The sequence below is a fragment of the Nyctereutes procyonoides genome, unplaced genomic scaffold (assembly GCF_905146905.1).
Source record: "Nyctereutes procyonoides isolate TBG_1078 unplaced genomic scaffold, NYPRO_anot_genome, whole genome shotgun sequence".
In the NCBI taxonomy this organism is placed as follows: Eukaryota; Metazoa; Chordata; class Mammalia; order Carnivora; family Canidae; genus Nyctereutes; species Nyctereutes procyonoides.
The window spans coordinates 8724958-8752892 of NW_026575031.1; the positions used below are offsets into that span (position 1 = coordinate 8724958).

Genomic DNA, 27935 nt, shown 5'->3' on the forward strand with positions numbered 1-27935 from the left:
CAAATGTCTCACTTTAACTCCATGACCATGAGCCTCAAGTGGGTTCTTGTGCTGCCTACAAGCCTAGCCCATGTTCTAGTCCCTTCTCTCTCCCACTCAAACCATTTGGTCATACTTTCTCCTCTATCCATAAGCCTCCAAAACCTCCTCCAAGCTTTCAGCCAATGACCTCAATCCCTATTTCACTGAGAAATAGAAGAAATTTAGAAAAGAACTTCCCTAAGCTCCCACCACCCACCATCTGTAGCCATGTGGTGTTCTAGCTTTCCCTTCCATAACTGGAGGCCAATCATCCATCTAGTAAGACCAATCACCTACTTGTTTACTAGGTTCCATTCCCACTCCCCTACTCAAGGACACTGGTCCAGAAAATTTCCATTCTCTTTCTTGCATCATCAGTTTTTCTCCTGTTGGATAATACCCATCAGTGACTCTTTCATTGTCAAAACACACAGTAATCTTTCATTGTCAAAACAAAAACTCTCTTGCTGCTTGCATAGCTCATCCCTTTAGCTATTTCCTCATTTCTTTGTTTTTCTTGATAGCTTAGGTCCTCAAAAAATGTATTCATACTGTCACCAATCCCTCTCCTCCCATTCTTCCCTGAACCTGTCAGGTTTCTCTCCTAGTGTTCTGCCAAACTGCTTGGTGAGGCTCTGGTGAGCCCACGAAGCTGATCCAACAATGGGTCCTCACTCTCCCCAGCCTTTCAGCAGCATGTGATGCCATCAGTGATCCTCTCCCACTTCCAGTGTACTCTCCTCACTTCCTGGACCCCTCACTAACCCAGTATCTCCCCTGCCTCACCTGCTGCTCCCCTTCAGTTACTACAGCTGTTTCTTGCCTTCCTGCCATCTGCATATCGGAGTCCCCGTGGCTCTGCTCTTAAACTGCTTTTTCCCCCTCTGTCTATATTCACTCACTTAACCATTCCTTTAGGTCTCTTGGTTTTGGTGATTTCCACACTTATGTCTCCAGACCAGAGAGGGCATGTCTACTTGCTAGTGGACCATGTTCTTTGTGAAACACCAGAACTTCAGGCTGATACAGGCTGTGGTGGCAAGCCCCTGGCCATACTGTCCCGCAAAGAAAGGAGATCTCTGGCCGTGGGACCTCAAGCTACCTCTCATTCTTGATTTCTTGATTTCTTGAGGGTCAGCCTGACTCCATGAGCAAGCTTCTCTGGGAGTTTCAATTGGAAGCTGTTTGTCTAGACCCAGGTCAGGCCTAGATTCCAGAGTCAGGGCTCCAGAAGCCAGACAGTCTGGGACTGGGGCAAGGAACCTCAGGGTAGTGGCCCTGGTCACATGCAGACCAACATATGGGACACCAGAAGACTTGAGAAGGTAGCCAGTCTGCAGTAGTTCTTGCTCAGAAGAAGAAAGCACAGATCAGGAGAGAGGTCTACTAGGGCTTCTACTGAGAATGAAATTCTCTGGTGCACGTGGGAGCCCCTTGGCAGCCTGATGAGGGCAGGGAAGGGAGCCTGTGTAAAGGTTATAGCCTCAGCTATTGATCCCAGCAGGTAATTCAAGGATCCATAACCTTGAATTTGGGTTCAATAGCCCCCAATCCTTCCATCTGTGGCCCTCCTGTTCAGCACTGCCACCAACCCGGTACACTAGAGTAAATGGACAAGTCCATAGGGAGCCAGAGGAGAATGGCTGAGAGGGCTCCAAGCACCCAGGCCCTCCCAGCCGCCGAAAAGGCTGAGGGGCTCCATGTCTCCATTCTGGAATATTGGAGAATAGCAGCCAGCGGCTGGGAGGCCCTGCCCTGGGCTGCTGGTTCACCCTGCCTGTCCCTCCAGCCCTGGCTCTGACTCCACCCCAAGCCCATCTGACAGATACCTGTTCCCTGGGTGGTGGCTGGGATGTTCCCAGCTCAGCACGACAGGGATTTGTGAGACTGGAACTCCACCCTCTGGGTGTCTCCCATGCCAAGGGCTTTTTCCTCACATCTTGGAGGTCAACCAGCACCACCAAGAACCTCTGGTACAACTACTAAAAAAAAGATTAAGTACATACATGTGCACATGGGGACACATGTAAGTGCAACACCTTCTCCCAGGCTGGGAGGAGGGAGGGAAATGAGGCAAATTCACAAGGAGCAAGTCCTGTGAAACATCACCGATGTTTCCCCCCGGCCCAGGGGAGGATTTGGACCAGAAGTTTAGTCACTCTGCCCAGCATAACCAGCCCCCCACCCCCCAGGAGAGTGGCAGCAACAAGCCCAGGTCTGAGCTAGACTGCTCATATGCACCTGGCAGTGTCTGGGGAGCTGTGAGGACCGAATTACTTAGGACCGGCCAAGAGGCCACTCCTGGCAGCTCAGAGCACTCAACACCCTGTGTAGGAGTAACGAGCATGTACTGAGGACACACAGTGTGCTGGCCACAGTCACAGCATGTCACACACTGATTCGTCTCACCCTCACAGTGCCCTGCAAGCGGCCTCGGAGAGCCCTAGGGAGGCTGGTTGCTCTCACACCAAGAGGCTCCTTACCCTTGAATGTGCCAGATCCAATGGATCCTTCAGAAGAGAGACTATTAGTTCAGATTGATGGTGCATTTGGTGATAAAAAAAAAACCCTCAGATATTATTAATAAAATACAATTTTTATGTAATTATAATAATATCTAAAATTTCTTCATTACTTAAGATATGCAACAGTTAATTTAACTTAAATTGTTTCTTTAAAAGATAAATTCATGGGGACGCCTGGGTGGCTCAGTGGTTTAGCGCTTGCCTTTGGCCCAGGGTGTGATCCTGGAGTCCCAGGATCAAGTCCCATATTGGGCTCCCTGCATGGAGCCTGCTTCTCTCTCTACCTATGTCTCTGCCTCTCTCTCTCTCTCTCTCTCTCTCTCTCTCTGTCTCTGTCTCTCATGAATAAATTTAAAAAATAAAATCTTAAAAAAAAGACAAATTCATAAAATTTACTGTGTAATTAAAAATCATTATTTTTTTTTTTAGTGTTGGAAAGTAAAATTGGAAATTCTCCTTGGTAATATTTTACTTACCACCAGCACCAAATCCATCAGATTAACAGTGGAAAAGGGACACCTGCCTTGGGCTCAGGTCATGATCCTGGAGTCCTGGGATCAAGCCCCACATTGGGTTCCCGGCTCTGCGGGGAGTCTGCTTTTCCCTCTCCCTCTACCTGCTGCTCCCCTGCTTGTGCCTGCTTGTGCCTGTGCTATGTGTGCCTGCTTGTGCCCTTTCTCTTCTTCTCTTTCTGTCAAATAAATAAATAAAATCTTAAAAAAAAAGATTAACAATGGAAAAGATATAAACAGATTAATACATTCAGAAGCCATGATTCAAAACAAGAAAGGTAGCTGTTTAAGAATCAGAAACCCTAAAAAGAGGGCAAATCAGAGCCTTAGCAGTATGGGGCACCATGCTTGCCTTGGCTGCCGGGCCCCCAGGGGCTGCAGCAGGGCTCCCCGCCCTCCATCCCACTCCTCTCCTAGTCCCAAACTGCCACCTGGAGGCCACCATTGCCAATTGCACAGCAAATGATGAGCAGGAGCCATCACAGCCCTGAGCGTGTATAGAACCCTCTCAGAGATGAGATTACACCCAAGAATTACCAAACATATAACCCAGGCGAAGTCTATGAAGGAGGGGCAACAAAGAACTTACCTCAAGGAAAAAGGTCACAGAACATTCAGGAAAATGTTTAAAAATTGAAATGTTAACACCATCTGAGTTAAAGGAGCACATCAATACAGTGAAAACAGGTAGTTTTGAAGATCCTATTAGAGAATTTAAATGGAAAAATGTGATAGTCGAAAGTTAAACAAAAATCCCCAACAGATGGATAAGGAGCAGATTGGATACAGAGGAACATTGTATTCTCAATTGAGAAGCATGCAAAGAAAATCTCCCCAAAACACAGCACAAATGAAAAGACAGGATATGTAAAAGTTGAAGGATATAGAGACTCAAATCAGTTTGAGTTTGAAAGGAATTCCAGAAAGAGAGAATGAAGAAGAGTAGTGTTTTTGATAAAATTGGTAGACAATTTCTTAGAGCTTCAAAAAGATGTGAAGCCAGGAATTGAAAGATTCACTGGTATTTTTTTAAGGTCAGAAAAATCATACAGATGGTTTTGAAAGTCAAAGAGGAAGCCCTAAAAGTTAAAGACAAATTACCTACAGTGGAGTGAGAATTAGACTGACATCAGATTGCCCATCAGTGATATCAAATCAAGAAAGCATTAAAATATGAGTAAATCTAAGTTTGAGTCAAAAGTTTTATATCCATCCAGACTATTATTCATAAGTCAGGGCAAGAAAAGATAATTCCAGATTTATAAGAACTCAGAAAGTTTACTACCTATACACCCTCCATTAAATACCTATTCAGTTTTGAAATCAACAGAAATAAAAATAAACCCAAAAGGAAGGAGTTATAAGAAGCAATAAGTGATTAAGTCAATAAAATATATTGTAAAGTTGAAATAAATATTTTTATTTTGAAGTGTTTTTTAAGATTTATTTCTTTATTTGAGAGGGAGAGAAAGTACCCAAGTGGGGGGCAGAGGTTAGGGGAAGAGGAAGAAGCAGACTCCCCACTGAGTGCAGAGCCCAATTCAGGACTCAGTCCTGGAGGACCCTGAGATCATGACCTGAGCTGAAACCAAGAGCCAGATGCTTAATCCACAGAGCTGTCCAGGCGCCCCAACTATTTTGAGGTTTTTTTTTTTTAATTTTTATTTATTTATGAGAGTCACAGAGAGAGAGAGAGGCGCAGAGACATAGGCAGAGGGAGAAGCAGGCTCCATGCACCGGGAGCCCGACGTGGGATTCGATCCTGGGTCTCCAGGATCGCGCCCTGGGCCAAAGGCAGGCGCCAAACCACTGCGCCACCCAGGGATCCCTATTTTGAGGTTTTTAAAACACTGGAAATAAAATTCAGGCAAGAGCTCCAAGGTGATTTGTGGAAGGTTTGGTTGGTGGGGAGCCAGATGTAGGACAGAAATGTAGAAAATGTGTTAGCATGTTCAGGTTCTTGTCCTATTTGGGGAGAGAAAATGGAGACTGGTTTTTTAAAAGAGCTTTTAAAAAATAAAAGTTTAAGCTTAAAAGCTTAGTAAGAGCCCCAAATTGGAAATAATCCAAATTTCCATCAGCAAGTGAATGGATAAACAATCTGTGGTATATCCACAAAATTCCTACTTAGTAATAAAAATAAATGAACTACTACTAGTATGTACAACGGCATTGGTGCATCTCAAAAGCGCTATGTTGAGTGGAAGAAGCCAGACCCCAAAGACTACACACTTTATAATTCCATTTATATAAAACTCTGGAAAGGACACAGCTGGTCTATAATGACAAAAAGCATATCAGTAGGCACTGGGACCAAGGGTTGGAGATTGATTAGGATGAAACTCAAGAGAACATTTTGGGGTCATGGAAATGCTCCATATCTTAATTATAGTGATGGTTACATGTGTATGTAAATTTGCTAAAAGTCATTGAACTGTACACTTAATCTTTTTAAAAAAAAAGATTTGAGAGAGAGAGCATGCATGCAAGGGGGTGGAGAGGAGGAGGGAGAGAGGAGAGGGAGAGAATCTCAAGCAGACCTCCTGCTAAGTGTGGAGCCTGACAGAGTTCCATCTCACAACCCTGAGATCATGACCCAAAGCCGAAATCAAGAGTCAGCCACCCAACTGCCTGAGGCATCCAGGTGCTCCGAACTGTACACTTAATCTTATACATTTACTATATACTTAGAAGAGGTGCACTATATTATTGATAAATTACACTTCAATAAAACTGACAAGGGAAATCATTAGCATTCTAAACATAGAAAATAGAACTTTCATACTAGCAGAGGGGGATAGTGGAAGAAAGAGAATGGAATCAGAAAGCAAGAAACAGGAGGCTTAGGTGGTACCGGGTGCCCCTATAAAGTAAAAGTTTTTTAATATGTGTGAGTTCAGGGCTCCTGTGTGGTTCAGTTGGTTGAGCATCTGCCTTCGGCTTAGTCCATGATCCCAGGGTCCTGGGATGGAGCACTGCATTGGATTTCGGGCTCAGTGGGGAGTCTGCTTCTCCCTCTCCCTCTGCCATTCCCCATGCTTGTGCTCTCTGGCTCTGTCAAATAAATAAATAAAATATTAAAAAATATGTGTGGACTCTTACTTGCTTAATATTTCTTGTGCCTCACTTGTCCTAATAGAAAAAATTTAATCTCCACCCCTGAACTCTGGTGACCAGCCTCCCTGATTTGCTGGACAGCCCCAGTGTAGACTCCTCTCTCTTGCATGGGGAAGTCCTGGACTCCCTGCCCTGTTTTGTGTTCCTGTGGCTTTTCAATTGCCATAGAGTGGGCACTGAGGGGAAAATAGGTGCATGCAGAGCAATGCAGGTAATCCTCCTTTTCTCCTTTCCAAGAATGACTCCATCTGAAATGAGGGGGCTTTCATTTAAACTCTCAACAAAAGAATGGAGTAGCAATGAGGAAATCAGCTGCAGGGACTGAGCTCTGGAGAAGGTGGGGGGCACCTCTGCCAACAGCCACCTGCCAATACGGGAGGCCCCCCTCCTAGTGCTGTGCCAGCCAACGAAAGAAGAAAATGCTTCTTTCTTCTTTCTCTTTTGCTTCCTTCTCCTTTCCTTCCTTTTTTCCCTTCCCCCAACCCCACATCTGCCCTGCACCTCTTTCTTTTTTCTGCAGGAGACTTTTGTGAATGCCCAGAGATATATCTGAAGAAGCCAGGAGACCTAATATTTGAATGTGTCTGTTCTCATGCACCTTGAGCTAAGACCGTGACCCCAGGGCTGCCATGTGGTACAACTGCACCGGGAAAGTTCACGTTGTCACTTCCTGTGAATGGCATCCCCTGGAATTGTATAGTATACAACCTGTGCAATCATACATGCAGGCTTGGTGGCCATCGTTTTCTTCCTTTACCTGATGAAGGGGTCTAACAAGTTAAGGAATGACATCCCTGCTCCTGTGTTTCTGCCCAGCCTCAGAATGAATCAAGCCTGTAGCTGTGTTATTGTGGTCAAATCCCTTCAGCCTGGTCACCCTTGGAACCTTGAAACATCTTTCTGGCCATCTTGGGCCAGGGTTATAAATGGGGCAGAAATACAGTAGAAATAGGCTTAGATCCCTCCTGACCTAGGAGCAGGAGCCAAACTGGCCAGGTCATCTTTGACCCCCACTCCTCACTCTGGTTGGCTCCCAGATTCAATCCTGGTGATGGTTCCTCATGCCCTGACTGAGCTCACCCCTGACCAATTTCTTGGCTAGAGAATTGGACCAGCGTCCCTATCCTAGCCCTCCCACCCTTGTCTCATTACATCTTCCCGAACCTGATCTGAGCCAAGGTGGCATTTCCTACACTTCTGTATGAATCAAGGTGACTCCCAGCTCTGCACAAGCCCAGGTGTTTGCTTCCTGCATAAAACTTGCTGGCCTGGGAGGGCAAACACCAGTCCCCTACCCCCTGGGGTGGTGATCACATAGTAAAACAGAAACCTTGTTGTATGCAATTTTGCATATGTACATGCATTTTTCTTGGGAGAGGGTCCATGGCTTTTATCAGCTTTTTTAAAAAGAGCAAATGAAAATCGAACACCAATAAAAATTAATTTATTAAAAAAAAGAGCAAATGGATTAAGAACCACTGGAGTACAGTGTTGCACATCTTTTCATGGCTGGTGGGTAATGATCCACTTTTCTAGAATGTAGGATCCCATTCATTTATTTGCCAAATTTTTACTGAGCATCTACTATCTGCTAGCCATTGCTCTAAACACTGAAGATACAGCAGCGAACAAAACAGACAGAAATTTCTACCCTCAGGAAGCCAGAGACACCCTATGGCTATTTGAGGCATTAAAGACAGAATGACTGAAGATTCTAAGTTTTGAGCTCCACAAAGATCTAAGAACTCGGAACTCTCTGAGTTCCAAGTTCTTAGAACTCTACAAAGTTCTAAGTTTTGAACTCTGTGGAGGTCTTAATAAGTTACTGATGACATCATCACAGCAGGGGTGATGATGACAGTGACCATAGCAGAAGCTCAGGAGCCAGCCTGGGGCTACGCCAAGGGAAACCTCTCATTGCTGAGCCAAGACAGGGATGATGGTCTATGATGGATAGCAATGGTGAGGAGGCTGGAGAGAACCAAACTCTCTCCCACCCCATGCCAGTCAAAATCACTGGCCCTTCTGGGCCCTGGATCCTTCAGTCCTCTCTGCTCTCATCCAACTGGAGGCCTGGGGGTCCCAGGCCAGGCCAGGCTGAGGGCACAAGCTAGGACCTTCTTCCAGTTGGGAGCTAGAATGAGGGTTTTCTTCTCAGAGTTGGGACAAGTGAGATTTCCTCTAAAGGAATCCCTGACTGGAAGAGCCATTGTGGCTTTGATCCGAGACAGGATGGAGGGGGAAAGCTGCAGCCCAGGAGAGCACTCTGGAGGAGACGGTAGTAGAAGCAAGTGTTCAAGAGAGGATGGCACCCGGGCCACTGAAGGGACCCAGACAGCTCCGTATGGGGTGGGATGAAGCAGCTATGGAGGCCTAGGGCTTGAGGGCTCCTGGATGACACCCAGTCAGGGTGGATCTCCTTCCCAGTCAGGGTGGATCTCCTCTCCACAGACTTAAAATCTGCCCATGCTGGAGAGGCTCCAGCTATTCAGAGGGTCTCAGCTGGTCAGGGGAGATGAAAACCAGGGAGAGAGAGGGCCAGGTTGTCCAGATCTTAGCATGTATCTGTGAAAGAGCCAGGAACCCAGGCCTCTGGGTTGCCAGCCAGGTACCCTCTACCACTGCCCATCCCTGCCAACAGACAGGCCCCACCCTCACTAGGAACATGCACACACTTGCAGGCACACATTTACTATGCTCCCTGATAAACAGATACACCTTCTAGACACACCCATTGAGCTTCTGGGAATGGCAAGGCTATTTGCAAGAGATGGCAGCTGTACACATGACGAGAGTGTGGCCTGAGTTTAAAAAGTGATGCATTAGTAATAGGCAGACAGGAGCACACCCATCAACTGGAGCTCTGCCAGGATGAGAGTACCATCCCACAGCCTTCAGGAGGCTAAGCAGAGAAGAGTGGTGAGCAGTGAGGGAGACAGAGGAGGCCAGAGGCCAATGAGAGTCAGCAGGCTGAAGGATGAAGGTAGTGATCCAAACTGGGAACCCCCAAGATCCCCCTTTATTCTGATAGCATTGAGCACTGCATCTGGGATCCTAGCCACAAAAGTGTGGATTAGATGGATGAATCTTTGCTTTTGGTCTCAGTTTAAGGAGAGGAACCTGTCCCTCAGTTCTCACAGCTCTCCGTCTGGTGAGGGTTTGAAGATCTGGGCCTTCTAAGATCCTTCTGGGTTTGGGGCAGGCCCTGGGGCTAGATTGTCCTCTGATACCCTCTACACTCCAATGTAAAATGAGCACTGTCACCTCTGGCCCCCATCCCCAGGAGCCCTAGAGAGGCCTGCTGCCCCATCATCTCCCAGAAACACAAAGGAGAAGGGTCCAGCCCCAAAGCCAAGCTGCCATTCTGCAGGAACTTTCTGGGGAGTGGAGGACCTAACGCAGGTCTCTGTAATGTGGGAAGCAGGAGCCCCACAGCATCTATCATTCCTCCTCTCTCAAGCCCTGGTCTGGAGCCCACGGTCTCCACAGTCCTCTCTCACAGTCCTACGACTCCAGCCTGGTCGGCCTCTGGCCCTGTCCCTAGCCTGTTGCTGCTCCAGAGCTAGCCGGAGGGCATGCCTCATGGTCTCCGCGTTGTTCAGAACATTGTATCTACTCAGAGCCACCAGCCGCTCAAACTCCTCAGGCTCATAGGTGAAGTTCATCATGCCATAGGGAGTGTCTGACCCGTTCAGGACAAAGTCCCCACAGGCTATCTCCTCAGCTGTTTGTCGCTCCACACCTGTGGATGAGAAGTGGAGAAGAGACTAAGCTGGGGCACTCTGGGGGTAGGAGCCAGCCCAGAAGCTCCCCCTTGCCCTAGGACATCTGGCTGGACCCACATTTTAGCTCTCTCGACCATCAGGAGGAACTGGGCCAGTGTGAATGCTGGGGCCCCAGAAGAGGGTACCAATGGCCAGCTTGGGCCCTCCAGGAGGCACGCTTTGGTATGCTGTCCAGGAAGCCCACTCTCAGAAAAGCACCCTACCGCCATCCCTGGGCTGTGTGAGCCAGACCCTGGCCCAGGGTCTCCCCTTACCTGGGGCCAGGTGTGTGCGGAAGGTACGGTTGACAAGGGGGAAGTGCAGCACAATGGGTGAGCGGGGGTCCTCGGCCTTGGCAAACAGGTAGCACTCACGAGGTTCCTCCAAGTCCTCAGGGAGCACCTCAATCCTTGGGAAGGGGATGCCTCGGTCCAGGCAGTACTTCTCTGTCATCTGTAAGACCTGGGCAAGGAGGCCAGCTTCTGACCCTGCATCCTACCACCTGCGGTCACACAGCCCCTCTACTAGCTGAGTGACTACAGGCAAGTGACATCACCTTTCTGAGCCAGTTGCTTTATTTATAAAATAAAAATGGGGAAAACCCTATCAGCCAGATTAATGACAATTGCCAGCATTCTCATGGTGATTCTTCCCATAACCACCCACTGGTTCCCTTCTCTGATGCCTCCATGCTTCCGAGTAGGGGCTGATTTCAGTGGACATGGAATGATTACAGAAGGTCACATGGGAAGAGGCTTTATCCATCATCTAATCCCAGGTTCTTGTTGGACCCTGGAAGTTAAGGAGGATAAGAGAGAAGGGCTGGCCCAGCAGCACAACCAGAACCCTCATCCAGATGGTGGAACCTGTCCACTACCCCACAGGACTTGAGGGAGCTGTCTCGAGACACTCTTTGGGGGACCTCATGGCTCTGTTGTTGTTACTACAGTAACTAAGGGACAGCAGATCCAGATCCAGATGGGAGCAAAGAATGCTATCAGACATAGGCAGGGGCTGGAACAGAAGCCTTCTCTTCACCAGGATGGAAGACTCCTGATGACCATCTTTGGCCTCTTCTCCTAACCCCCACTCCATCCCATAACCTCAGCAACCCCCTTCCTCCAGTTGGGGAGACCAGTGCCACTAAAAATCTTCACAAGGCACCTGCCTGAAGATTAGAAGCCTGGTCCTCCATGAAGCGCCATCCCCAAATCCCCAGCTAGGCCACCTCAACAGAGATCCTCACTTTGTCCCCACTGTACACCTTACCTCAAAAGGGGCCTCCAGGGAGTAGTCAAAGGACAGAATGAGGTCCACTGCTCTCTGGGGCAGCAGGTTCAGGGGGAATGGAGAGTTGATGGCAAAGCCCCCATCCACCAGGCACAGGCGATCCCTCATGGGAGTGAGCTGGTTGGGGAAGGCGTCAGGGTGCGTAGCTGCAGCAGGGACAAATGCTTGCTCTTCTCTTCCCGTTGGGAACAGAACACCCCTCTCTGTAGAGATCTCTCCTCCCCTTGTTCTGAGGGCAGCAGAGTCTCCTACCCCAACCTCTGGCCCTGCCTTCTGGCAGACATCCCAGTCCTTCCCCCTCAGCCCCTGGGTGGTAGGAGCCCACAGCCCAGCCCCCAGGAAAAAAGGCAGCACTGGCCCCAGTGAGCCCCACCCAGAGCAGCACCCACCTTTCCAGGCCACGAACTCCTGGCCAGCTACATAGTCTTTGTGTAGGCAGAGGCCCCTGGTGAAATTAAAGTTCTCTGCAGAGGTAAAGCGGGAGGTGAATATGTCCAGCACAGCCTGGGAGAAGGGGCCCTGGGGGGTGAAGAGCCTGGTTCGCAGCTGTGTGGGGTCATGTAGCTGGAGCTTCTGGCAGTCATCTAGTGGGGGTGGGAGGGTGAAATACAGTGAGAAGTCGTGCCTTCCTTTGTCCAGTGGCCTTTATGACTCAGGGCACCCCCTCTATTTCCTCCCCACATTCATCTCTCTTTCCCCCTGGCTCCCAAGCCTCAGACCACTACTTCTCAGAACCTCTTTTAAATGATTTCTTTCTGGGATCCCCGGGTGGCGCAGCAGTTTGGTGCCTGCCTTTGGCCCAGGGCATGATCCTGGAGACCCAGGATTAAGTCCCACGTCGGGCTCCCGGTGCATGGGGCCTGCTTCTCCCTCTGCCTGTGTCTCTGCCTCTCTCTCTCTCTCTCTCTCTCTCTCTCTCTCTCTCTATCATAAATAAATAAAAATTAAAAAAAATAAATGATTTCTTCCTTCCTTCCTTCCTTCCTTCCTTCCTTCCTTCCTTCCTTCCTTCCTTCCTTCCAAGATTTTATTTATTTATTCATGAAAGACAGAGAGGCAGAGACATAAGCAGAGGGAGAAGTCCCTAGGGAGCCTGACACGAGATTCGACCCCAGGACTCCGGGATCATGACCTGAGTCAAAGGCAGATGCTCAACCACTGAGCCACCTAGGCATCCCTTAAATGACCTTTTCTTTCAGCTTATCTATATTTTGAAAGTTGCCTATGGCACTATATTTATAAAGTGATAATTTATTTTCTCCTCTTGAAAAAAAGTTGTATATACAACTTCTGAATAGAATTTCATCCATCAAATACCCACTGAGGAGTACTGCATGCCAGACACCATGCTAGGCTTGAACGGAGATGGAAGGTGAATAGGACCCCGGCCTACTTGGGGGAGAGCCACATAAAGAGATCATAAATCATAATGATGCCCTGAGGTAAGGACAGTGGTGGAGTGTGTACATAGTCCTATGAGACTTTGGTGGTAAGACCCTTGATCATCCCCGGAGGGATGAAGGAGAATAGAGAAGGTCTCTGACAAAATGATGTCTGAGCTAAATCTTAAAAGCTGAGCAGAAGTTATCCAGAGAAGAAAGGTGGATAAAGGTATTCTGTGCAGCAGGGAGCTCATACATAGGCCACGTAAGGAGCGGTGTGAAGAGGAACCCTGAGGTGTGTGGACAGATAAGCATGAGATGCCCCATGGTCCTGGGCTGAGTTGACATAATTGGAACCCAAGCAGAGAATCTGAAGCCATAGGCCTTACCACAGAGCACTCACAACTCCCACTGGCTTCTCTGACATGGGCTTTCCTCCAGGCCCCAAGCCACACTGCCTCTGCAGACTTCTGGGCATCTAGAGACCCTAAGCTAGAAGTCATTTCCTCAGGACTTCTCTGAACCCAGTGGGACAGCCAAGTCCTTCACCACCCCCTCCCTCATCCTTCGTGCCTCAGCCATGGTACTGGTGCCGGAAAAGAGGGTCTGGGGAGGTCAGGGTGTCTACCCTCACCTGTGATGTTTACTTTCCATCTGTGCCCATCTAGGAAGCTGAGGCCTGAGCCAGCAGTCTTCAGGAAGATCTCATCCACGCTGGCTGCAAAGGCACTGCCCCACATACCTAAGGAGAAAGGCAAGGTCCTGGGCCCTCACAACTCCAGCCCATCTCAGGTCCTGGCCCAGCCCCTGCCCTGTCCCCAGCCCTCCATCCCAGACTCACCTTGCAGGTAGCAGATCCGGGGCTCAGGCCGGGGCTGCAGCAGATGCCCCATGAAGAACTCAGAGCCAAAGAGCTCAGTGGGAACATAAGCACCATACTTGGGCAAGCCGACCTCATGGGGGGTGAACTCACACCACTCTGGGGGACCAGAGTAAAGGGGAATGTCACCAGGGCCTTTCTACCAAGATACCAGGGTTCCCCCTCACACCTGAGTGCCTGAGCAGGAATCAGACTTGCCGAGAGCAGGAGGCAGCAACCCCATTGTGCTCCAAGGCTCCTGTCTGTACATTACTAGCACTGGCCTCTCACACCCTCCCACCAACCACCACCTCCACCTGTTTCCCAGGTCCCCACATCCACACCGAGGCACCTGCAAAGTCTTCCCCGTTGATGTTGTTGCGAACATTAATGCTGGCATAGATAGGGTAAGGGTTCTGGCCCTGGCTGATGGCCTCTTGCTGGTCAGACAGTCTGGCAGGGTTTTCCTAGTGGGCATGAAGGGAGGTATTTGGCTTTTGGGGGAGTCCCCTTACCCCATGAGGATGGCCCCATGGCCTGATACCCTGCAGGGGATGGCATGCCCACCAGAGGCTGCAGCTGCCAAGGCCAGTACTCTAGAGACAGCTAAGGGCCTTTAAGCAGCAAAGGTAAGGCCACTGTGAGTTTTGTGCAATTCCGGGGACACTGGGACTCCTCTCCTTACTTCTTTCCTGTTGAAGAAAGCAGATTAGAGCCCAAGGGAGTCAGTGGACATTTGTTAAAGGAAAAACTGAAAATCCAGTTTACTTTCTTTAAAAGATAAATCATTCAATGGGATGCCTGGGTGGCTCAGCGGTTGAGTGTCTGCTTTCAGCTCAGGGTGCGATCCCGGAGTCCCAGGATCAAGTCTCACATCGGGCTTCCTGCGGGGAGCCTGTTTCTCCCTCTGCCTGTATCTCTGCTTCTCTCTCTGTGTCTCTCGTGAATAAATAAATAAAATCTTAAAAAAAAAAGATAAATCATTCAACAACATGAATTCTTTTTGTGAGAAACTACTTGTGATATACATCCACAACTGAGAACCACACCAGGGGGCCAGGTCCCCAGGGCTGAGAACCTCCCTCAGCTCTGACTCTTCTCATCTCCCAACTTCTGGGCCGATAGCTCTAGGAGCTGCAGGGCAGCTTGGTCAGTGGGCGGGAGTGGCATTCCATCTAGGCTGCAGGTCTGAACCACTTGGAATACTCTCAAAACACAGGTGTGCTAGGGCCTAAACCCAGATCAACCCAAGTCAGTATGCAGAATTGGGGCCCAGGCCCAAGTGTTTTTGAAAAGCTGTGTAGGTGATTCTAAAATGCAGACAGACCTGAGAATGGCAGACCAGGCTCTCCCTTCCTAGGGGTTCAGAGCCAGGAAACATGAAGCCCTGTCAGTCCTCCCTGGGTTCTTACCTCTTGTCCTCAGCAAGCTCAGACCTAAGGGATAGTTTTGCAAATCTTAGTAACTAAGGCAGAAGTAAATGCTGGTGGGGCAGCGGTGGAAAGGAGCCAGATTTATTTATTATCTGTTCTTCTCTCACCTCCTGGTATAGGAAATATTCAATGAGGAGACCCCAGAGGTCTATGAGGGAAACACTGCGGCCACTGCTTTCCAGACTCCCCAGTTCCTGGACATAGTATTGTAGGCGCTCTGTGGACATCGCCCCCATCTTACTGCTGCAGACTCGAGCCTGGGCACGCTCAATGGGGCCCTGCAAGGACACCTGGGACCAGGCTGGGTCTTTGTAGAGTGTGGAGATGCACCTGGGCAGAGAGAGAATTAGGGGCAGTGGCGCAGGGAGCACAGCAGGGGAGAGAGGGATGCAAGGGTCTGCGAGTGCCCCACCTCTCCATCCCTTGTCCCCACTGCCCTGCACCGCCCACTCAAGGAGGCCTGGGAACTCACTGCCTTCCTGCCTCTCCTAACCCCCTTGGAGGCAGGAACCCAGCATCCTTTCAGGGAACGCACCATTCACATTCCTGCCCCTTCAGGGCTCTCCTTTACTCTGGGCCCTGTCCCCACCTCACTTACCAGGTAGAACCAGAGACCCCACTCAGGTAGGTCACAGTGTCCAGGAGGCCAAGTTCCTGCAGCCCTGCCAGGCTGCCATACAGGGAAGACATGGCTCGGGTTCCACCTCCCGAACCCAGCACAGCTACCACAGGCACCTGAGCAGAAAGTGATCATAACGACATTGACCACCCTTGTCCTTTCTGTTTTATTGCTTATAATATCAAACATTGGCCTAAGAGCCTTATATGTATTGTCTCACTGAATCCTCACAGCACCCCAGTGGGATCCCCATTTTACAGATTAGGAACCTGAAGCACAGGAAGGTTGGATAATGTGCTCTCAGTCACACGGGTGGAAAGTGGTGGTTATGAAACTGAAGCAATATGATCCCAGAGATGCCTCTTAACAATTGTACCAGAAAAGTGTGTAACTGGAAGGCATACTGGATTTCACTCAAAACCATTAAAGCAGGGTTTCTCAGTCTTGGAACTATTGATAATTTTGGACTGGGTCATTTTTCGTCATGAGGAGCTGTTCTGTATGTTGTAGGATGTTCAGTAGCATTCCAGGACTTTCCCTAGTAGAAGCCAGTAGCGGCCCTCTTCCCTGCCCCTACAATAAAGTATGTCTTTAGACATTGACAAATGTCCTCTGGGTGGGTGGCCTGGGGGTAAAATGCCCCCGTCCCCCCAGTTAGGAACCACTGGGTAAAGTGGCAAAGGCCACCAAGCAGCCTAGACCTGCCCCAGACATGAGAAGTGCCCAGATGTCTCTTCAGTTATCAGAGGTGCCTGCTGGGATCAGACTAGAAGCTTTTTGGCTCTTCAATTTTTCCATGAAGCTTTAGCTCATTCTACCCCAACTTTTGGTTCCTTTCTCTGCCCTCCTTTCTTCTGTCTTGAAAGAAATGCTCCCTGGCCAGTGCTCAGCAAGGGCACAGTCCCTTCGGAGTGTTGGAGGAGACAGAGCTCCCTAAAAGCCAGGTCTACGTCCTCTTTACCTTCCACCTCTGGAGTGGAGACCTGGCAGAGGGCAAGCATTACCAAATGAACAGTCTGAGCTTGCTCACCCAGTCAGCACCGGGAATTGACCCCAGTTCCCAAGCACACCTGCAGCGAGGAGGAAGCCACCAACTTGCTCCTGATTTACCATCGCTCTCTCCCTTGGTACTGCCTTTCCACCTGCCCTCCCGCCCCAGGCTCCCATGGACCCTCCACCTCCAGATCCCTTTGTCTACTGTGACTGACTGAACTGTGCTCCTGCAAATTCACATGTTGAAGTCCCAGTGAGATGACATTTGTAGAAAGGGCCGGTAAGGCGGTTATATAGGTTATGGAAGGTCATAACACTGGGGCCTTTATCTAACAGTATTGGTGTCCTTGTAAGAAGAGGAAGAGAGACATTCCCCTTACCCTCTCTTACAGGGACAGAGGAGGAGCCATGTGGGGGCACAGCCAGAAGGTGGCTGTCCACAAGTCAGGAAGAGAAGCCTCACCAGAAACCAACCCTGATGGCATCTTACTCTTGAACTTTCAGACTCCAGGTGAGAAAATGAATGTTTGTTGTCTAAGCCAACCAGACTGGACACCTCTCATGTCTGGGGCAGGTCTAGGCTGCTGGTGTTCTGTTACAGCAGCCTAAGGGGACTAATACACCTCCTTTGTTCATCCCTCCTTACACACAGGGTCCTGACTCTCCTGATTTTGCCTATCAGCTCTGGCAAACAGGCCTGCCCCTTCCTCCTCTGTTCCTCCCCCTTCCTCAAGGCTTCTTGTCCTGACTTGGCCACACAGTCCTCTCAAAGAAAGAGGCTGGACTTGGTCCTGGTGACCCTGGGCTCCAACTCCTCCATTTCATACCTGGCTGCTGTCTGGAGCCTGGCTCAAACCCAGTGCTTGCTGCAAAGCCTTGGACACGATCTTCTTCCTCTTGCCCAGAAACTCCCATTCGCCGTCACACAGGCCAAAGCCAAGGCGCAGGTCAAGGTCTCCAGAGCTGCCTCAGGTGGGGTAGGGGTGAGGTACTGGGTGACTCTTCACCGGAGGAGAGCCTCAGACCCAGCCCATTTTTCACAGTAGTAGACCCACATTCCATGGAACCCCTTAGAATGGCCTCACTGGAACCAGACATGCCCTCCACCATCCAGGCTTAGTCAAGAAGGCAGAAGAGGCCACCTACACTTCCTGGGTAGCCCAAGAGCCTTCCTCTTGAAGTCAGCCTTCCTCACCTTATTTCTGCCTTCATATTCAGAACCACCTCCTGGTCCTGAAAGAGACAACAGCCCAGTCCTGTGGGCTGAGTATCTTGAGTGGGGTCCTCCCACCTGCAGGCCCTGTTGCTTTGGTAGCTCTGGCCCAGATATGGACACCATGGCTGAACTCCAGGCTGGGCTGATTATGACCCCTTCTCTCTCAGGTCCCTTGACTTTCCTTTCAGGCCCCTCCCCAGCCCTCTTTTGGTGGTCACAGAGCAGGCAGGGGTCCCTCAGGCACCCAGAGAGAGTCTTACCTCCCCCAGGACCACAGAGCACTGTTCCTCCTGGCCTAAGGTCAAAGAAGATAGCAGGATACCCCCCTGGCCCAGCTTGCTGGTCTGGGTCTCTAGTTCAGCACTTGGGCCGCTCTGCAGAGAAGAAAACACACCCAACGAACCTTCCATGGTGAAGGAAAACATGCCTCCGTGGTGGCCCTGGGACGCCCCTCTAGGCTGGACTGATTCTATCAGCCACACCTTCTCAGACTTGGGCCTCACTCACCTGCAGGACTGTAAGCTCCTCCTCCAGCTCCACATCCAGCCTGGAGCTGATCACTGGGTTCATGTGAAAGGTGAAGGTGGCTGGGAGGCCTCCCTCTTTGGGGCGTTGCAGGGGTAAGAGCTGTGGTTTCTCGTAGGCCCCAGGCACCGTCAGCCAAATCTGCCTAGAGCCTGGGAGCAGAGGGCCCAGGTGAGGGGGTGAGAATGGGAGTGCGTGTGTGGCATGTAATGGTAGCACTCTGAATGGCAATACCCCTGTCTTTCCCCTTGGAAATGCCAACCTACCACCCTGCTCACTCTCTGGCTCTGTGACCCAAAGCAAAGGCATCATGAAGGACACTCAGGTCCTTTAACCTGCCCTGGTCAGACTTGGGAACACGGGGAGAGGGCTAGGAAACACAATGCCTGGGGAACGGGAAGAGCAGGAAGGAAGAGGGCTCCTTGCTCAGAGTTTATGGGGCTGATGATTTTGAGATTATATTAACTATATAAAATATAATTCTATAATAATTATAATGTTATAATTGTCACACATTGTTATATTAATTACCAGTCTTCCACTGGTAGTTCCCCATCTCTTGCCTCCATTCAAGCTCTGTGCTCATCACCTTGGGGAAGGTTTGTGGCCAGGGAGAAGACAATAGATAGCAAGTTGTCCTGCCCTTTATTTCCAAAGTGTAAGACCTTGCAAGAACAGAAGGTGTGCAGAGAAGGTGAGAGGAAGTGGGTGGGTAGAGGCTTCGAAAAGCAGGGGAGAGCCAGGCTAGAAGGAGGCAGAGGGAGGCCTGTGAGCCCACATTGCTCTGAGCAGCTTTCTGGGAAGGAGGCAAAACCCTAGAGAGGAATGTGCATGACAGACAGAGGGGACCGCAGACTGCCTTAAGCAAGTTTCTTGTTTGAGCCAAGGTTTCATAAATTATGAGAATAATAGGTGCATTTTATTGGGCTGTTATGAGAATTAAAGATAAAAGACACATGGAATGCTGAGCACAGTTGCCTGGTTCACAGTGAGTGCCAGGCATTATGAGGACTCACTCATCCTGTGGGCTCAGACTCTCAGCGTCAGAGGGGACCTTAGCTGTCCCACAGCCTCTGCTCTGCTGCTGCATCTGGACGTTCACCACCCCACCCCCTGCCCCCTGTCCCTAATCTTGAGCGGCTACCCTCTGCAACACACTACATCAGTGGCCTAACTGGAACCAGACATGCCCTGGTTCTTCCACTTCCACTTCTGAAATTTCCACATGTTGCCATGTGACTTCAGTTCCTCCTGCAGAAAGGCCAACTATATTGCTGCCCCCCAACTTTAGGGTCAGCCTTGTGACTTGTCTTGGAGAGCAAAATGGCAGTTAGTGGCTGTGATGTGACCAAAGGCTTAAGACCACCTGCTCATTTTGGCCTGCTGCTGTGCCTCTGGCTGATACCTTAAGAACATGATCAGTCCCCTGGTCATAGAAGGTGAATTAGGGCCACATGGCATGAAGCCAGCTCACTCCTACCAAGCCCAGCCTAGATCAACCACATGCCAGCTGACCATCTGACGTGTGAGCTAAATAAATGCTTCCTGTTGTCTGCCACTGAGATTTAGGGCTGCTTTTTGTGGAGCGATAGTTGGACTGTTACAACCCTCATGCTTGAACACTTCCAGGGATAGGAAATCACTACTCTCAGAGGCAATCTGTCCCATCCTTGGTCAGCTGTGAGTGGTGAAACATTGAAGAACTTTCTGCCTCAGACCCACCTTATTGGATGTCTGAGGCCTCAGCCCCCAGGAGAGAAGGCAAGACCCAAGGTCGTGGACCAGACTCACCATACTCTCGATGTGGAGCTGCGCCACCTTCCCCGAGGGTGCCCTGGATTCTCAGACAGGGGGCAGCCTGAGGAAAGCAGAGGCCTGTGGGAACCCACTGTTCACAGACCAGGGTGGAATGAGGGGTTATCTGGGGCAGGGCCCAGCTAACAACTTTGCCAGGGCCTGTGCCTTGTGGGTAGGAGTCTTCTGTGGGAGCCCTCCTCCCAGGCCTTGGAAGGGGAAGGAGGAAAAGGCCTCTGAAAGTGGTGCCTCCAGCAGTCCCAGCAACCAGGGGCCCCAGTGCACAAGATAGGAAGGTGGGCTTCCTATCTGGTGCTTCCGACTTGAGGTAGCTTCTTGCCCCTGGTCCCTGGAGATGCCTCCCTAGCACATTTCCCCTCTCAGGAGGGCCTGAGTGTCCAATTGTGGTCTGTACTTCTCCCCAGCCCTGGACAGCCCTAACCCACCTTCCCTACTCACCACCAGGACCCCATTGGTGATGACCTCAGATGCAGGCACCTGGCTGCAAAAGATGAGGAGCTCATGGGACATCTAGCTCCCCTTGAGATGACTGTTACTATAATAATATGACTAAAGCTAGGCTCCACCCAGACTTACCTATTCTCCAGAATGAATTCCACCTGCAGCTCTTGTGAATCCTACATGAATGAAGCAAGGAATCATTCATTTTCAAAGAGCTCTGAAAGCATCAGAGATTGTCCCTGCCCCCTACCCGGCTCAGCAACAGGGACTAGAAGAGGTGACTGTTGTTGGGGCTTCCTTGGGCACAGGAGGGGTAGGTAGTATCATCTTCATGAGGAGCTTCATGCATTCAAGACTGTCTGCTGGGCAGACACGGAGGGTTCAGCAGTGACCAAGACAGACAAAGCACTCTGCCCTCAGCTCACATTTTGGCACTCAGGGAAGAAATATTGAGGGAAATCTTTGGAGGGTCAGTAGTGTAGGATAGAGGAGGGTCTGTATTGGAGGCCTGGCCTGTGCTGCCCAGGAGCCCTCACCTCAGTGCCCTGTGCCAGACCTTTCCTTGAGTTCAGTTCATTGCTGCCACAGGTAGGGTGGCTCACCTGGTGCTTGAGTTGGAAGGTATGTCTGTGGGGTTGGCCAGGCTTGAGGGTCCTCAGGTCAAACAGTAACAGGGAGAGCTGGTCACTATCCAGGATGTCCTTATCATAGAGGGTGAGCTCCAGAACATTCTGGGAATGGTGGGTAAGATGTGGGAGCCTGAGGCAGGGCAGGAGGGCAGGAAGTAGCCCTCTCCTCTCCACTGCCCTTTTCTGGCCCTCACTTTCATAGCACCATGAATCTGGTAGTGGAAGGTCTCGTTCCATTCGGGGTCACTGCAGTTGGCTATCATCCTTGTCCGGGTGGGACTGGAGGACGCAGTGGGCAGGCACAGTTGCACATAGCAATCGGCTTTGGACACTGCAAGTGGGATTGGAGAGGGGTCCTCAGCCTTTAGCTCCTATTGCTGTAAAGGTTGCCTGGGGAAGGCTGGGGCAGGAGGGGAAAGAGCTGGGGGTGGGGGAAAGGAGGCTGCTTGTGCAGGGCAAGGAGATGTGGGGAGAGTCAATGTCCTTAACTCCATCTAGACCACTTATACCTCCCATTCAGTCCATACACCTCCCATTCAATCCTGCAGTGGCCAGTTGAAAAGACCACATGGCTGCACAGACCACTGCCCCTGAAAGGGCATGATTCAGGCAACAAAGTCCCCTTCTGTGACAAGCATTGGTGTGGTAAGCTGCTGGAGAACAGACCTTGATTTGTGGCAACAGTAGGCCTCACATGCTCACCCAGGCTGGCTCTGCTCCACTTGCTAGACTCAATCAAGGAGGAGTCCAAGGTCTGCGCATGTCTCCCCTCCAGCCCCTCCCTGCCTGCCCTGGGGCTCCCTCACCAGGGAGGACTCCTTCATGGTCAGCATTAGCCCCTCTGCCTCACTCAAACACACACACACATTTCCAGACAGCCCCTGCTGCTCGCTGGGGAGGCCCCGGGGAAAGGAAGGGGAAGAAGGGTGAAATTGGGGGTCACTCACGCAGATCTGTGCCCTGGATATTTCTGGCCCTCAGCACCTTCACCTGGAGGTCAAAGTATGGGTGGGTTTCCCACTGAAACAGAGAACTCTGGAACTCAGTCCCAGGAAGAGCCGGGCCTGTTCTCCTTCCCTCGTCCCCTCACAGAACAACAGCCTGGCCCAGGCTCACAGATGTTGCTGTGCTTGGGACCTGAGAGGCCTTGGCAGGGCCCAGCCGTTGGGACTTCAGCATGTCGGGGATGAGCCTGGACCTTGGAATCGTTCAGGCTGGGTTCAAATCTAAACTCCACTATGTACTAGCTGAATGGCCTTGGGCAAATTACTTGATTTCCCCTGTGCTTCATTCTCCCCATCTATAAATGGGGTTTTACAATCCCATAGGGGTGTGGTGATTTTTAAATGAGAAGTTGTATAGAGTGCCTGGTATTAGTGCTTAATATATGTAGCCACTGTTACTAATTATGTTTGTGATGCACCAACCGGCAGCTCCCCTCACTTTTTCGTGCTGCTGCTATAGCTTGGGAGCCTGAGTGCAAGCCAGGGTGATGTCCCCAGGACATTAGAGATTAGAAGGGAGATTAAAGATTCGCAGAGAAAGTCATGACGACCCCACCTGCTAGCTCAGGAGCTCACTGATGAAGGCCACACCTCCTAGGAGGCAGCAGGTGAAGGGAAACCAGGCGTCGCCCAGCTTGTACTGGTCTGGACGAGTCGTTAAAGAGATAACAACTGGGTCCAAGAGAGGTAGCAGCCTGCAGCCTCCTAGAAGTGGGGCTATCCCCTCAAAATCCCAGAAAGCACCCTCCTCCTTTCCCCTGGAGCACTCTACAGCCAGGCTGGTACATTCTGGGCAGAGCCAACAGCTGAAGTATCACATGACCTCACCCTCCATTCCTGATGGAGGTGAGGTGAGGATTATTTCCAAAAGCCAAGATCTTGGCCAACCTCTTTAAGTTCTGCCAGGTTGGCTAGAGTAAATTGGTCCTGGCCCAGATCAGAACCCAATTCCCTGCTGGCCTCTGTCCTCACAGGGGACTGTGATCCCAGGGCTCCTACACAATTCCCAAGGAAGACCATGTACTTTACCCGCCATTGCCTCCACTGAGGTCCCCTCTTCTCTCTCTTCTGCAGCAGCACTGCCCCCAGGAGGGGCAGCCCCTTGCCTGCCAGCCACCTTGGCCAGAGCACCCAGTGCATGGCCAGGCAGAGCAGTTCTCAGCTGGAAGCCCTGCCTGCTTTCCAGAGCCGCCCTGCTCTCCTCTAGCTACACCCGTTGCTAGCTCAGGTCTGACAGGTAACCGAGGTAGGGAGGGTGGAGCTGGCTGCTCTCTGGAGGACTCAGAGTTGGGTGGCCTGCTGGGGCTGGAGGTGGGGTTTGATGTGCTCCAGGAAGTGACTGGAATCCAATTCCCTCAGGCAGGAGGCACTTCAGCCTGTCTCCAAGAGGATGAGGAACTGGTACTCTGGTTTCCAAACCCCACGCCTGGTTATCATTGGGGTGCTTTGGGAAAAGATACCTGAGCCTCAGCCCCTTGTATGATTTGCTTTAGTGGGTGTGGGTAAAGCCCACATGTCCACATTTCCAACAAGCCTTCTAGACAGTGCTGACACAGCAGGCCCTGGGGATGGAAGCCAGGAAGTGCTACATCAGGCCTTATTTTCTCCAGCTGGAAAAAAAGTTCTAAAACCATCTGCCCTTTTAAGTCCCACCTGGCCCATGGCTCTTAAGCAGAAGCCTAGAAATCTCTGGTTCAGTTTTAGCTGGACTTGAATGTGTTTCTAATCTGTGACCCCTCTTATTTATTCTTCAAACACTGACAGCCTGCTGTGTACCAGACCAACACTGGGCTTTGCAACCAAAGGTGAGGAGGATCCATCTGTATCCTGAAGAAATTCACAGCCTCAGGGCTCTGTTGGCTTTTGCCTGAGACCTTGCTAGATCAGTGGATATATTTGGATGCCCTAAGTAAACAGGCAAGGAAATGGTCAGGTGGTATCAATAAGGACAGCTTTTAGCAGGTCTGTTTATCCTTAAGCTACTGGAGATAAGGCTTTGGAGAGTTCTCTTTGGACCATCGTAAGCCTTAGGCTAGGCTACCGATGAACGTCATGTCCCCTTTTCTGTGGACTGTGGCCATCTGGATGGCCAAGATAGGCAGTTTCCAGGAGAAAGGATCTCTGGGGCAGCAAACTATTGGGAGATAATTTCTGTTCTTCAACCAAGATTTAGTCATCTCTACTCTTCCCCCAGGCTTGAGGTGGAGATTGAAAAAAAGAACATCTACAAACAGGTGTTTCAACTCCAAAATGAACCCTGTAGGCAAGTTTAGACCAGAAACTCTCAAAAAACAAAGGCAGATGATTGCCACTGGCCTGTCTCCAAGGGAAGGGCCTACTTCTGCTTAATTTGGAGCATAGAGCCAAGACACGTGCTGGGGTCTGAGATGCCAGAGTGCCACACCGCTGCTGGTACCCATGCACAGCGTGTGGAGGAACCCACCTCAGAGGGGCCCAGGTGAGGGCAGGGAGCTAGCTGGGGCACACAGAGTGCTCTGACGTCCCATGCTCTGAGCTGGATGATACTCTCTCCTGGGAGTCACGTGCTCTGGGCTTCAGTAAAGAAAACTCAAGATGACCACAGATGGCTCAAGAGGGGGACACAGAAGGACCAAACTGCCTTTTTGGAGCTGGCCAACATGAACTATCCTTTCTCCAATTCTCAAACATCCTTAGTCCCTTCAATCCCACCAAGTCCACACCTTTCTTTCATGATTCTCCTAGTCATTAGGAGTTGCAGGAAGAGGCATGAGGCCCTAATATGTGAAGTGCAGGGGGAAATAGTTGGGATTAGCTGGAGTTCCAATATGTTCAACAGAACTTGGTGATGCTGGAAATGTTCTGTACCTGCACCGTCAAACCATTAGCCACCAGCCACAGTAGCTGTGCTCTATGGCACAGATGGAGACTTACATGACAGAGGTGTCATACTGACTTTTTTTTTTGTCATTAATTGGCTTATTCTTCTCAATTCTTAGCTAAATCATTATCTCCTCATTGTTATTTCCATCAAACTTCACAGGAAGGGAGGAAAAAGAGATGCAAATTGGCTGGCTCCTTACTTTATGATGTTTATTATAAGAGATCCTCATAAGTCATTACAGAGCTTTCCAGTCTCTAGCCTTCTCCGTACCTCCACAGAGGGCAAAGAGAGTCCAGGGAAGGAAGAATGGAGTTTGGGAAAACTGCGCGGTTTATGTATTCCAGAAAGAAAATACACATTCTTTATTGCTTCAAACACATGTGCCACACAGGTTGTGGGAATGGAAGATACAAACACAGCAAGCCAGGAAGACGGGGTTTGAGTCGCAGGGCGGGTTTCTGCTGCACAGAGGGCTGGCTTGATGACTTGACTGCTGCTCGCATGGGAAGCTTCTTTGAGCTTGTGCAAACAGGTCCAAGGGTAGCAATGCTTCTCGTGCCAGTTAGGATGTGGCTCTTCAGAAGCACCACTTTGCCTCCCAAACCTGAGCAGAGCCCCTATCTGCATGTGTGATGCTGAGGGCACATACTCTGTACCTTCAGACCCTCCGAGGCAGTGTGCCAGGGAGGAGCCTAGTCTACAACACCGGCCAGCTGGCCTACAACACAGGCCCAACATGGCACAGAGCATCGGTTTAAAAAGAACCACAGCATGTCAAGGACAGGCTACTAAAACACTGTCAGGGCTGGGCGCCATCGCCCACCCTTCCCACCTTAAAAACACAGCAGCATCAAGGCTGTGTCTGCAAATCACAGGGAAGACAGGATGCAGGGCTGCTCTGCCTGTAGGTCCTCGGTCTGCAGTACTAGCCACTCCTCCTGTGGGCCTTCAGTGCCCTGTTGGGAGGAGGGGGGTCTCCCTGCCTCCTACTCCAGGGATCTCGCAGTGAGTTCCTTCATAAACCCATGTGCTGCTGCTGCTCCCACCTCCCGCAGTGCTCTCAGCTGTCCCTGGGCACCTCACAAACATGCCTGACCTCACATCCCTGTCAGTTCCCCATCTGATCGGTCTTGTGTGTAGCAGAGATCCACCTACCTGTGACATGCCAGTGCAGTCCTCCAACCCCAGCAGAACAAAGCTGGAGAAGGACTGCCAGGCTGAACTGGGAGGTAAGCGGACCACACTGGCTGCAAAGAGAAAGGCGCCAAAGTATGAAGCACTTGGCTCACAGACACTCAAGCAGCAGCCTAGGAGCGGGCACCGCTGCAGGTGTCTGCCTAAGAGGTCTTATACCTAGTGCAGGCCATCCTTAGAGCCACTGTCACATACGGCTCCAGGGGGGATGGAGGACAGTGCTCCCCTAAGCTTCCAGGCATACAGCTCTTATCCAAGGAGGACCTATTTACAGCATACCTGACAATCAATGATCAAATCAGTGTATGCTGAAAACTGAGATGTCCTCTTGCTTCTCATTTTATCTTGTTTATATCACTTATTCCCTGCATGGGAAAAATGGGAGACAAAGTGTGTGTGTGGGGGAACAGTGAAGGGAGATAAAGGAAGACAATCAATAGCAAAGACGAAATGGAGACTGAAACAGGAAGAGATAAGTGGGCAGACCCAAGGGGATGAGGGTGGGGGGGCGAGAGGGAGGTGTGGGGTTGTGACTATGGAGAAATGATTTCTGTCACCTGAGAGCCAGGGCCAGCCAGTGAAGCGAGGGGAGCCCTAGGACTGCTCTCCTCCCAGACTCCAGGCCACCATGCAGAGGGTTCCACGTCAAGTCCTGCACGTGTCTTAATAGAAAACTCTGCATAAACAATCTCGGGGGTACGGACACTTGAGACACTTTCCTTGTTCAGGTGATTGGTGTGCAAAGGCAGGAGGATGCCCTTCCCCACCTCTTTCCGTCAAAGCGGGTAGTAAATTCTCTGAAACTGCCTGCAACATAATGGTATATAAGGTATAGCTAATATCTTCTTTTTCTATCAAAAAGCTGGTAACACAGACCATAAGTCTGATAAATTCAGAGATATTCCAGGGCTCAAGGTAGCCAGTTGTGTCCAAATGGGGAGACACCTGGTGGTGGATGTAGCCAGCCCCCCAATCCTAAGGCCGGTGCTCCTTCTCCTCTCTGGGATAGCTGAACTGTCCATCTGAAGAATCCTTGGCATGCTGGGCTCAGGTGTCGGCTGGGTTTACCTCTTTGGAACAGAAGTAGTGCACGACCACTCCATTGGGGTATCTTGCAAATGCACTGTAGGGAAGAAAGACTGCTCAGGGGGGAGAACAACTTCTAAAAGAAGACCACTTCCTAGAAAAGGTGTTTCACCCAGGTGTCATCCCAGAAGCAACCCACCCTAACCACAAGAAAGGACCCATCCTCAGCGTCTTCTGGATTTACATAGCAACCATCTCTGCCAAATCATCAAACAGAGGGTGAGCTCATGCAGTTTGAAGACTGTTTGAATATGAGAATACTTCTTATTAAGTCATCAATGTGAAATCCAGGGCAGATGGAACAGGCTACCAGCCTGACTCAGCACCAGTCTAGGGAGAGCTGACAATACCCATCAGAGTAAGTTTTAGGCTAATTCTAACAATGGACAGCAAGTTAGGTCTTTCTAAAGACAAAGATTCTTCCACCCACATAAGAAAAAGGACAAAGCACCCTTGCTTCTCAGGAAAGGGGACAGACTAGAGTATATGCTTTAACAAAATGACACTGGCTTAGGATTTTACTCAAGTCATGAAGCAGCAGATGGAAAGATCTTTTTCTTCCTTCACAGGCACACCCTAAATGATAAGAACTTTCTGCCCACATACAACTCACACACACCCACTGGCTACATCACAGCATCTAGCTG

The 27935-nt window shown here is 50.3% G+C and overlaps 2 protein-coding genes across 2 annotated transcripts in view; both read right to left on the reverse strand.

Moving 5' to 3' along the window:
- Positions 1 to 7659: 7659 nt before the first annotated feature.
- On the reverse strand, positions 7660 to 23355 carry PLA2G4F (phospholipase A2 group IVF). Its single transcript, XM_055316916.1, has 20 exons — positions 23175 to 23355; positions 22089 to 22161; positions 21336 to 21472; positions 21115 to 21243; positions 20648 to 20688; positions 20510 to 20552; positions 20048 to 20114; positions 18239 to 18408; positions 17992 to 18105; positions 17711 to 17748; positions 17343 to 17478; positions 15502 to 15638; positions 15011 to 15233; positions 13823 to 13937; positions 13453 to 13590; positions 13246 to 13353; positions 11619 to 11813; positions 11209 to 11375; positions 10215 to 10401; positions 7660 to 9917 (listed from the first exon to the last, which is right to left on the reverse strand). Exons 1-20 carry the CDS (start codon positions 23283 to 23285, stop codon positions 9631 to 9633), a joined length of 2616 nt encoding a protein of 871 aa, XP_055172891.1. The 5' UTR covers positions 23286 to 23355; the 3' UTR covers positions 7660 to 9630.
- A 1845-nt stretch (positions 23356 to 25200) lies between these two features.
- VPS39 (VPS39 subunit of HOPS complex) overlaps positions 25201 to 27935 on the reverse strand; it is a 47666-nt gene continuing 44931 nt past the window's right edge. Inside the window, exon 25 of the mRNA XM_055316701.1 lies at positions 25201 to 27325. Coding sequence (XP_055172676.1) covers positions 27250 to 27325 — 76 coding nt within the window. The 3' untranslated portion in view covers positions 25201 to 27249. The remainder of the gene's footprint in view (positions 27326 to 27935) is intronic.